This window comes from Danio rerio, chromosome 2 (genome assembly GCF_052040795.2).
Source record: "Danio rerio strain M-AB ecotype USA chromosome 2, GRCz13ab, whole genome shotgun sequence".
Lineage (NCBI taxonomy): Eukaryota > Metazoa > Chordata > Actinopteri > Cypriniformes > Danionidae > Danio > Danio rerio.
In genome coordinates this window covers 62,599,854-62,612,573 of record NC_141022.1, presented here as the reverse complement: position 1 = coordinate 62,612,573, position 12,720 = coordinate 62,599,854, and the positions used below count along the sequence as shown (strand labels likewise).

The 12,720-nt window shown below is 37.0% G+C and overlaps 1 protein-coding gene across 2 annotated transcripts in view; it reads right to left on the bottom strand.

The window, feature by feature from the left end:
* The window catches only part of vapal (VAMP (vesicle-associated membrane protein)-associated protein A, like), a 56,155-nt gene extending 43,435 nt beyond the window's left edge, over window positions 1–12,720 (bottom strand). For both annotated transcript variants that reach the window (XM_087239247.1, NM_001002546.1), the window contains 1 exon segment: window positions 12,584–12,720. In XM_087239247.1, the coding sequence (XP_087095373.1) occupies window positions 12,584–12,641 (58 nt within the window). In that variant the 5' untranslated portion in view covers window positions 12,642–12,720.

Sequence of the window (12,720 nt, the reverse complement as noted above, 5' to 3'; positions counted from 1 at the left end):
TTTAGGGGTTGGGGTAGACATTAATAAACATAACTTAATGGGTAATTTAATTATTAAAAAAAATATATAAAGAATTCATGCTTATTTCCAGCCGCAGCTGATTCACTTCTAGCAACAACCCTTATAAAGTGTATTTGAGATTAAGTGAACATCTTCTTAGAGATAATATAAAGGTCTGCACGATACTGGAAAATCTTACATTGCTTTTTTTTTTTATTCTGCGATACACTGAATACTGAATACAATTTCACTAGATGTGTTGTATAATTATTTGGAAAGAAATTATAAGTTTAGATTGATTGGGATGGTTTTGTAGGGAAGAGCATGCACAAAAAATATAGGAAACATACAAGCATAGATAAATTCAATAGATAAAACAAACTATTCTAAATTAAATCAACAGCGTTTTACTGTTTTCCAAGGAGTAAAACTGGATTTAGGCATGCAGTAATTAAATAATCAAATGTAAAACAATACTGCAGCTGCATAGTCTTTGTTTTTATAAACAATTCAGTCGCTATTGATTTATTGAAGTTAAGAATGGTACAATTTCACAGGCCCTGGATGCTTTTATAACCCTCACACAGTCACAGGCCTCAAAATCACTCCATTATAATCCAGACTCAACACTCGCGATGTGACTATTGCAAATGTTTACATTGCGATATTAATGCCGACATGATATATTGTGCAGCCCAACTATAAAGCCAATAAGGTTTATGATAAAGCATTTGTGTTATTACGTTTATTATTGAATTCACTCTTCTGTTTTATCAAATATTTGGCAATACCAATGAGTGAAAAATCATGTGTGTACAAGTTTAGTTTTTAGGCATTAATTATTCGTTCATTTTCTTGTCGGCTTAGTCCCTTTATTGATCTGGGGTCGCCACAGCGGAATGAACCGCCAACTTATCTAGCAATTTTTTACGCAGCGGATGCCCTTCCAGCCATAACCCATGCCTGGGAAACATCCACACACACACACTCATACACTACAGACAATTTAGCCTACCCAATTCACCTGTACCGCAGGTGTTTGGACTGTGGGGGAAACCGGAGCTCCCGGAGGAAACCCAAGCGAACGCAGGGAGAACATGCAAACTCCACACAGAAACGCCAACAGAGCAGAGGCTCAAACCAGCGACCTTCTTGCTGTGAGGCGACAGCACTACCTACTGCACCACTGCTTCGCCCCATTAGTCATTAAATAAAATTGTTTAAACAAGCATTAGAAACGCCTGCTTTTTTCCATTTGTGAGATATATTAGTGCTGCACAATACTGGGAAAACATGTACAATTGCAATGTTGTTGAGTGAGTAATTAAAAAAATATTAAATTTATATAATAATCATAATAAAAATACAGGTAACATAACTTTCAGAGGTAACTTCATTCATTCATTCATTCATTCATTTTCCTTTGGCTTAGTCTCTTGTTTATCAGGGGTTGGCACGGTGAAATTAACAGACAACTATTCCAGCTAGAGCTGCACGATTAATCAAAAAAAAGATCGCGATCTTGATTTATATTGCAGTTTATTTAATAATAATAATTATTATTATTATTAACTAACAGTATTTAACAAGTGCATGTTACTGTTAAAAGTAATACAAAAAAAATGCATGAACTAAAAAGCAAAACAAAATGAAAGTGGATTTCTTTGACACGGTATCAACATTAATTAATAAATTATAATATATTACAATGAGTTTGAAAAGATGGAGACTTCAGTGCATTCAAATAAAAACAAACAAACTGGTGTTTAGTTTTATATGTTTGTACATTTATTTATTTTATAACATTGGCAAAATTGCTGTGGTCAAAATTATTAGCCCCCTTACAAAATGTTTTTTTCGATTGACAACAGAACAAACCACTGTTATACAATGTGACTTACCTAATTACCTTAACTTTACCCTAAATAACCTAGTTAAGCCTTTAAAAGTCACCTTAGGCTGAATACTAGTATCTTGAAGAATATCTAGTCAAATGTTATTTACTGCCATCATGACAATGCAGAAATAAGTTATTTATAAGAAATTATCTATTAAAACTCTTATATTTAGAAATGTGCTGCAAAAATCTGTCAAACAGCACTTGGTGAATACATGAAAAAGAATTAAAAAGGTTGATAATTGTGCATCTGGAGCAGAGTGAGCTCAGGACACGGACCAACAAAGATCTGATTCTAATCATCATCTCATGCTGCCACTTACTGTCAGGAGAACCTGCCCAAACAAACATGATTAAGATCTGGAAGAGGCGATCGAACATCCCTGCCAAGACATCCAGAGCCTTTACCTTAGGTATAACAGATGCTTGAGAATCTCCTCAGACCTCCAAAACAAGCCTTCAATCTTAAAAGAAATTTAGCCAATGTGTACTGTTCAGATTGACTCCCCTTTGGTGATGTTGGTGTCTGTTTTTGCCCCATTGACTTCCATTATAATCACATTTATTGATTGCAAAGTCATGACAGCATATAATCAGGCATTCTTGATTGGTGCTGGTTTTCCCTGTTGGGAAGAGGCAAAATGTGTCATTTTTACACACTGCAACAGTAAAAATTAAAAACTGTCCGTGTTCCCAACAGGGAAAACCAGTAATGATGAAGAATGCATGATCTTATGCAGGGTTCAATGCTAGGGATTTTTTCTACTGGCCTGATCGCACTTCCCATGCCAAGATCAGGCCAGTGGTTCAGATTTTTACTTGCCCTGCCAAAATAATCTCTGGCCCCACCAAAAAGAAGTTAGCCATTTAGTTATTCAGCATTCAGCTTTTCTTTAAATACAACAGACAATTTAAAAACGATTTAATTTAAATACAATACTGAATAGATTAATTAAAGTGAAGGGTTTAGTTGAAAACTACAACAATTTTATGTTTTTTGTTCGTTTAAAACCCACCAAAATGTCTAATTTTAGAAATCGGCATTACAGTCTATAACACTGTCAATACAGGGCTCGAAATTGCGACCATTTTGGTCGCAAATGCGCCCTAAAATTAATCTATGCGACCTCATAATATATCTGGGAGCATTAGTGCGACTGCAGATAATGGTTGTAGTGCGACCTGTTTTGATTTTTTGTAAAAACGTGCTGAATCGCTCTTCCCTGCCGCTATATTGGTTCATATTAGCTGTCATTCACTCAAGGTATTCCGCTGTCAGATTCCACAAACACAGAAAAATGAAGATCAGCTCAGACTGAACCTTTAAATTGACACAAACCGAAACCAAAACTTTTAAAGAGTGATAGAAGTGAGACTTTACTTACTTTCTTTTGTCTATTCTTTTTTGAGGTGTATATTATTTTTATATTTATTTACTGATGACTGTTTTCCAGCTTTCATCATTGAATTGAATGATTTATTATAATCTTTTGTTTGTTTTGTAGCAGAAATATTATTATTAAATTGACATGCATATAAAAACAGCAGCACAAAATCAATATTTCTTACTGCAATGCTTCATTTTTGTTTGATGCAAACTATACAATTATTTTTCATAAAGTAACAGACTTTTTACAGCAGATAACCTACATTCATGCACATTCAAGGCAGCATCATAATGAGAAATGGAATTCATTGTTACTATTATTGTCATTTTTTATCATCATTAATATTCTATGGCCTAATTATTAGACATTCATTTTGGAATTATTGCACACAAATATCAATGTCTTCGCAGCATTAGTTAGATAGCTGTTTCTGGTTTTTGTCAGTCCTATTAAAGTTGTTTTAAAATACAATAAATCTCTTAAAAAACAATTTGCAGCGGTGCTCATTCATTTTTGGTGGGTGCTCCTAAATTTTTTCTGGTGCTCCTAAAAATTTTTTGGTGCTCCTAAATATTTGAAGTTGGGAACACTGGTGCTACCAAGTAAAAAAGTTAATTTCGAGCCCTGCAATATTTCTTATTTTTAATTTATTTGTAAAGCTAGACTTAAAATGCATTTCACTTCTTGTTCTTGTCCCCAAGGGGGTCAGTGCAGGGGTGCATTCCTCGTCACAACACCGGGACTGCAGTCAGATCATTAAGCAATGTTGATCTTTCTTTCCAGGGGGCTATTTCATAAAAGTGGTTAAGAAAAGCGGGGATTAAAGTCAAAAGCCTGACTTCAATGAGCTGAACTAAACGTCCACGCTTAAATTGGTTCCATAACAGCAAGTTGAAGATCATTTGATCTGACTAGTCTGAGTTCAGTTTAAACAATCTAGGTAACTGCTCGTGCACGTTTCTGTCGTGAAACCTTAAAAGTCGAGCATAGATACATCGATTATGTTGTGTGCTACCATGGCAACTTAGAGAACTGAAAGAGCTCTGAAATGAGACCCAGCTGTTCACAGCGAGTGAGCCGCCAAACTGCAGATTGTTCAATAGTAGGGATGTAACGGTATCAGAATTTCACGGTACGGTAATACCTCAGTATGAATGTCACGGTACGGTATTTATTGAATCATTTACAGGAAAAAACAAAACTTATGAAAATACTCCAAAAAAGTGCCAAAAGTGTCAATGACATACAAATTAGTCATCTATCTGTAAGCTTTGAAACAGGAACTTCAATTTTAATAACAAAAAAATATTAAACCATGTAAAAAAATAAAGTTTCAATTTAGTATTGTTGAAAACTCATCACACTCAACATTTAATCACTCACTTAGATAGAGATGGGTTTAAAGGAAAATTATCATATAAATATAATCTGGTAAAAGCTGGTATCTCTGGGTATTTACAATGTCCCCTGCAACAGAAAAAAACCCTCTCATTTGGGACTGAGGTTTCTGGGACAAGAGAGATATGACTTGGCCCAGGTTGACAGCAGTGGGGAACGTTGTGCATTGTCTTTCCCCCACTTGAGAGGACAAACCATGAGTAAGATAGAGATCTCATGTCTGCATCAATCTGAACAGTGTGCTGACAACACCGCTATTCAGTACGCGTGCGACAACACAGCTGATAAGAACTCGCGCGACAACACAGCTGATAAGAACTCGCGCGACAACACACCTATTCAGTACGCCGCGACAACACAGCTGATAAGAACTCGCGCGACAACACCGCTATTCAGTACGCGCACGACAACACAGCTGATAAGAACTCGCGCGACAACACCGCTATTCAGTACGCGCGCGACAACACAGCTGATAAGAACTCGCGCGACAACACCGCTATTCAGTACGCGCGCGACAACACCGCTATTCAGTACGCGCGCGACAACACAGCTGATAAGAACTCGCGCGACAACACAGCTGATAAGAACTCGCGCGACAACACCACTATTCAGTACGCGCGCGACAACACAGCTGATAAGAACTCACGCGACAACACAGCTGATAAGAACTCGCGCGACAACACCGCTATTCAGTACGCGCGCGACAACACCGCTATTCAGTACGCGCGCGACAACACAGCTGATAAGAACTCGCGCGACAACACCACTATTCAGTACGCGCGCGACAACACAGCTAATAAGAACTCGCGCGACAACACCACTATTCAGTACGCGCGCGACAACACAGCTGATAAGAACTCGCGCGACAACACAGCTGATAAGAACTCGCGCGACAACACAGCTGATAAGAACTCGCGCGACAACACAGCTGATAAGAACTCGCGCGACAACACAGCTGATAAGAACTCGCGCGACAACACCACTATTCAGTACGCGCGCGACAACACAGCTGATAAGAACTCGCGCGACAACACCACTATTCAGTACGCGCGCGACAACACAGCTGATAAGAACTCGCGCGACAACACAGCTGATAAGAACTCGCGCGACAACACAGCTGATAAGAACTCGCGCGACAACACAGCTGATAAGAACTCGCGCGACAACACAGCTGATAAGAACTCGCGCGACAACACAGCTGATAAGAACTCGCGCGACAACACAGCTGATAAGAACTCGCGCGACAACACAGCTGATAAGAACTCGCGCGACAACACAGCTGATAAGAACTCGCGCGACAACACCACTATTCAGTACGCGCGCGCGACAACACCAGCTTTAGAGTTTTCCAGCTCTTTTTCATCCCCGCTTCTAGCAGCACACTCCATTTCCGCATTACTGGATCTGTAGCGACAACAGACCACAAGGGATGATGGTCAAGCATGGGCTGATGGGAATTGTAGTTTTCGCTACCTCCCGCTCGCTTCATTCGCCTGAGCAAATTTTCTCAGAAGACCTATAGTTTTACTGAGTCATGCGACTACGGTAATATCGAAAAAAAATAATATTGCGGTATGACGGTATTTACAATACCGTTACATCCCTATTCAATAGGCTACATTAGTAGCAATATATTTATAAATATAGGCTATTATTTAGACCTATTAACATGAAATTAAATATTTGTTATAAAACATAGTAATTGTGCTTGACCGCGCGCATGTGCGTGAGAGAGAGAGAATCTGAGCTTACTGACAATTGTTGCTTACAAGGAAAGGTTTTAATGCATTGCAGGCTCACTGTAACATACAAAATGTTCTAAATGTAAGCACATAAGTTTAAAATAAATAAAAAGCCGTGCACACACAAGCGGTGGGATTTTTAATTTGCTCCCGAATCTGCTGCAAATCGTTGCTTTCTCTTTGCCACTTGTTTCCTGCGGCCCGTGGGAAAAAAATATATTTACATTAAAGTGAGGCTGCTGCTCATCGCGGATCGTTCCCTGATTATTCCACTCATTTTACAGCTTTAAAGTCATTATTTAAGAAATGTAGTCTTCTTCTTTAAATTAGTCAGTGCTCGCGTGGGTTTTCTCCAGGTGCTCCGGTTTCCCCCAAATCCAAAGACATGAGGTATGCACTATAGATGAATTGAATAAGCTAAACTGGCCATAGTGTAGGAATGTGAATGAGTGTGTATGGGTGTTTTCCGCTGCATAAATCATATGGTGTATAATTTGGTCGTTCATTGCGCTGTGGTAACCCCAGATTAATAAAGGCATTAGCACTGGCTTTTTCTGTAAGCTTGGTTTATGGAATAGCCCCCAGGCGTCGAAATAAACAAAACAATTGGCCTAATACAAAATATAAGATTAAAATATGGAAAAATTATCAGATGGTAATTTCGGTCAATTTGTTTCAGTCAACGGATAAACAGCACTTGGTGATATTTCAGCATGCTTTCACTTCCATATTAGACATGAAACGCACATTTGACGATAGAAATGACATCCTGCCCTACTCCTCATTCTCACCATATTTATGGCCATTAATACACTGTGATATAGGCTGGTTCGTTGGATCGTTTTGTTTCGCTACAATCGATCCGCTCAATCGAGCCAAGACCACCTCATTCCGGCAATCGTAGACCGACTGATTTGGCGCGGACTCAAGCACGATTTCAGGATTCACATATGCCATGAACTGCGCTTACCGAGATGGGTTTCAAAACTAACATCTAGGCATGAAAGCATGCAATTGACAAACAGTCGCAGCCAAATTAAACTTTAGTAACTGTGACCATTTTGTATACTCTCCCAAGTAGGGATGCTCAAAATAATCGGTTTGATACGGACGTGTTGATGCCAAAAATCGCTGATGTTGACCTGGATCTGCGTCATAAACGCAACAAACAGGCTTTACCTTTTCTACAGCTAATAAAGCATGTATGCACATTAATGCAATATCATATTTAAACAACAAAACTGTTTACAAAAATCTACATATGCGCGTGTTGTTGTTGTCTTTTCATCACGCAGCACGCGCACTTGAGCCGCGATGGAGAGAGGAAACCATATAGCAAGACATAATCTTTAAAATAATGATTTCTATTAAAATGTAAAAGGTTTTGTGATTATAATAATAACAGCGGGGCATTAAATAAATGCATATTTTCCGTGGAGCGGGCAATTTGAGGAAGTCTGCTATTTTATTTGACGGAAGACAAAAATATGATTGGAAAAAAAAACAGCCTATGCCGGTTATTAAAAAATAATCAGTCAGTGTTTTCGTTTTGTAATATAAATTAATTATTTACGTGGAAAATAATTTAGGGAAGTCCTATTTATTTTATTCTGTTATTCTGTGCTAAACACTGCAGGTGCGTGAAGATGCTCTGTTGTATTGTTCTATTATTAATATGCTAGCATATAAAAATAAATCAGTATTTTAAAATGCAATATTTAATGTGTTGGACACAAAATAGACCCGTCAATTTGTTTAATATAAAATTAATAGTAATCTGACCAGTTAACCGTTAATAACCAATTAATGAGCGGCGGTTGTCGGTTAGCAAAATTAACCGAAATGAGCATCCCTAGTCCCAAGTGTCTTGCACGCTTGCCATGGGCCAGTGGGCAGTCCTTATTGTTAAGCCCTGATATGCTGTCATGACTTTGCAATCAATAAATGTGATTATAATGGAAGTCAATGAGGCAAAAACAGACACCAACATCATCCAAGGGGGAGTCAAAATACCCAGTGCATTGTTGAGTTTTGAAAATTTTCAAAGCATTTTCCCAAAATGTGTCAAAATAAGATTTGCAACCAAAAACAATTCTTTTTGCTGAAACAGAGAAAGCTGTGGCCAAATGAAGACCCAAAATCAGCCCAGAGTGGATGAAAATGACCCAACAGCACACAAGCGTTCACTAAATGCTAAATTAATGCTTTTATTGATGCTCAGAAAATGCTTCAGTCCTAAACGCTTTTGTCCTCAGAGATAGATTAAACTGGAAGAGGGTACAAAATTAACTATTTACTTTGTATCACTGCTCTATTGTATTTAAGCAATGCTTGTGGTTTATTATATTTTATTGAGGCACACTCCCTTACAAAATCATCCAGATCAATCTAGAATCAAAAAGTCTTTCCAAACGGAGCCATTCACTTCATCTGGTCAAAGTACACTCAATATCACAATATTTATTGCAGAAAAATTAAATGCGAGTTTTTTTTTCCAACATTGTGCAGCACTAATGCAAGATGGCAGGTGTTATTAATAAAAATGGTTTGTTCATATATTATTTTGCACATAAATATTGATTATCGGTTGGCCCACATGGTATACATGCACGCAGAAATCCGCAGATTTTTTAGCACATCATTAGGTCTATGTACTTGTATAAAATTAGATTTACTCAGATTTTTAATTAATTTTAGTACTATTGTCTGATATAATAATAGTAATATTAAAATGTTTATATCTTCATAAGATTTATAGAGTTTGTAAAGTAATATTTTCTGTCTTTTAGTAGATATTTTATTTAATAGACTTGCTTTGCTTACCAAATAAGTGGATCTAATTGGATTTGCATTGTAAACATTCATTTAAAAAAGTTAAAAATCTATTCTTTTTTTATTTCATATAATAAGTTTTTTTGTTGTTGTGATACTCCTAAAATTATTCTGCATGAATTCACAGTTTTTTTTTTTTTTTTTACAAAATTCTCAGCAGAAATAGCATGAATATATCCACAGATTCAGTCTGGCTCTTGTTATCGGGCACATAAACACACTGATAACTATTATTATATATTAATTTTCCTTCAGTTTAGACCCTTTATTCAACAGGGGTTGCCACAGTAAAATAAACCGCCAACTATTCCAGCATGTTTTACACATCGGATGCCCTTCCAGCTGCAACCCAGTACTGGGAAACACCCACACACACACACACTCATACACTAGGGCAAATTTAGTTCATCAGTTCCCCTATAGCGCACGTGTTTGGACTGTGGGGGAAACCGGAGCACCCAGAGGAAACCCATGCCAACACGTGGAGAACATGCAAACTCCACACAGAAACGCCAACTGACCCAGCCGGGACTCGAACCAGTGACCTTCTTGCTGTGAGGCTACAGTGCTAACCACTAAGCCACCATGCCCCCCATAATTAGTATTATATAGTTGCAAAGTCGATATATCTCAATCTCACACAACACTCATTTCTACAGAAACACTGAACAACAAATACAGACCACTGCAGACAGCTGAATCTCTCTTCAGCTCATATGAAAACATTTCTCACGGCCACTTTACAACATCCAGCCCTTTCACAATCACAAAAATACAGCCGGGTATATTTCAGTACTACACTGACTTTTGGATGAGCTGACACTCCGGCAGCATCTGTTCCTATTTCAGAGCTTCAAAACAATAATTAATAAGTAAATCAGTGAGCGAGTGCGAGCGGTGTTATAAAACACTCCTAAAATATGCAGGTAAAAAGCACTGGTGGAATCACAGCATTAGTTACTCATTTAACCAGGACGACGCCCTCAGGAAACAAACACAAGCCAATCAAGGAATGTGATTTTCATACTACATTAAAGTCAATTCAACAGTTCAATTTAATTAATTTTTACTTCAATACAGCACTTTTTACAGTGTAGATTGTGTTAAAGCAGCTTAACATAAAGTAAAACTGCTAAATAATAATAATAATGATAATAATAATAATAATAATAATAATAATAATAATAATAAACAAAAATTAAATATTTTAAATAACAAAAAATAAATAAATAAATAAAAAATACCACTGAATTTGATTGAATAACACTATTATTATTTTATAGAATTAGCTGATCAGGATTAAAACCAATCATTAATAAATTAATTAAATAAATTTATTTAATAGACAAGTTAAATGTTTTAATCAATAATAATTAGATTAAATATTAAAAATATTAAATTTTTTATTTAATTATAAATAACAGGATTAAAACTTATATTATTAAAGTTTGTTTTAAATAAATGCACAATATATTAAAATTGATTTGAATATATAATACGAAGTTAATAAAAATAATTTGATAAAAATAAAAACATAATTAAACCAAGACTAATAAAATTAAAATGACTGAATATAAATGACAAATAATTGGGGATGCTCTGATCGATTGGCCAAAGATCTGCCGATAATCATATTTCATGGCTCGATCGGTACTCGTTGATGTACCGATCGCAAGTATTTGTTTACAAGATTACAAGCAGAGGAAGATCTATCCAGGTTATGCATCAGCAGAGCTACAACACATGAGCAATGTTTCCAAATTGCATTATATTTCTTACCATTTTTTAATATGTTTTATCTATTTTATTTTTGTAAAGCTGCTTATGACCATTACATGTATGCAAACATCCTGAATTTATTATCTTACGTAAGGCGAGATCTCATACCTAAAGGGAAATTGTGCTTATGCAAAGTTATTTAAAACTTGAAGAATCAGAATCAGTACCCAGTTACACGGCCGATCACCATGACAAGGAATCGTTACTCGGTATCTGCTGCAAAAATCCTGATCGGAGCATCCCTACAATTAATTAGGTTTAGTAAATGAGTCTAACAGCGCATTCAAACAGGGCTTCAGCATCAGTGCTTGGGTGTGTCTAAAGTTGGGGCTGACGCGATTGTCATAGCAGCGTCAGCCAATGAAATTAGTCAGCAATCGGCTACTGTCTGAGTTGGTGTATTTGCATACAGCAATTTGATTGGCTGACGCTTCCATCGGCACTTGAAAAGTTGAGGAAGTCCCAACTTCTGCAGCGAGCAACGCCTCTGAAGCGCCGCTGACGGATCCACAATGCAGTTCGGCAACACCTGACGTCACCTATTCAAAATTAATGGAAATTGTTGACGCTGACGTGTTGATGCTGATGTGAATGGGGCGTAAAAGAAATTGCATTTTATCATATTTTATCATATTTAATGAGCCAGTAGTTTCATAAATAATTTTAGTCACTTTTGATAAAATTATTTGCTAAAGTTTAAATGCATTTTACATTTAGTGTTTAAAATTAGCAATAGTTCTAAATATTACTATTTTAGATATATCTAATACAAATTTTTCACAGTTTTTATATAAGAAACTACATACATAGAGTCCTCTTATTTAAGTTTTAGGACACTCAAACAAGCACACTGTATTATTAAAAACATATCTGGCACAGTCTACAAAACCCCAGCTACTCTAATGTATTTCTAAGAATAACATGTCCAAAAAAAATCATGGCAGCCCCACACACACACACTCACACAAACACACAACAATAGTATTATATAACACAGTGAAGTGATAGATACATTAAAGGAGGTGATATTAGATGGTACAACTGTGATATATCGATACACACCTTAATAAAGTAATTCATTCACAACTCAAATGGAAGTATTGTGGCAACGTTACATACCCAAAAACATAAAGTTGAATTAAATTCACATTAATGAAACGTATCTGAAAGTACTCCAGCGCAAAATATGTCATACCCTATCAAAACAGCGCGGTGTCACCAGTAATGTACTTTAACGTAAGCTCTTTTTCTTGAATAAACGCATCCACGTAAGCACCTGCATTTTAAGTTATTTACCCCTAAAAATGACCTGTCAGTGCAAATTAAACAAACCACACGAACAGCAGCGAACATCGGGTTCGCATCGCGTCTGTGCTGTCGTTAAGAGGCGTGTTAAGTCACCGGGACTCGCGAACAGCAGCACCCGCCTGTCAGTCACTCGAGCTCGGTGATCAGCCGCGGCCTACACCGCCTTGATGAATTATGACGCGATAAACCCGCTTACATCTTACCGAAAAAAAACTGCAACGTTAGCGCAGCTCTCTTACCTTTGAATTTCAGGTCATTCGGAGGATCTAGGACAAGAATTTGCTCCAGTTTGGACATATTCGGGCCGCGAAGAGACGCTCGGTTCCGGAGAGCAGCTGAAGAACAGCGCGGTCAATCCGAAACCCTTCACTGAGTC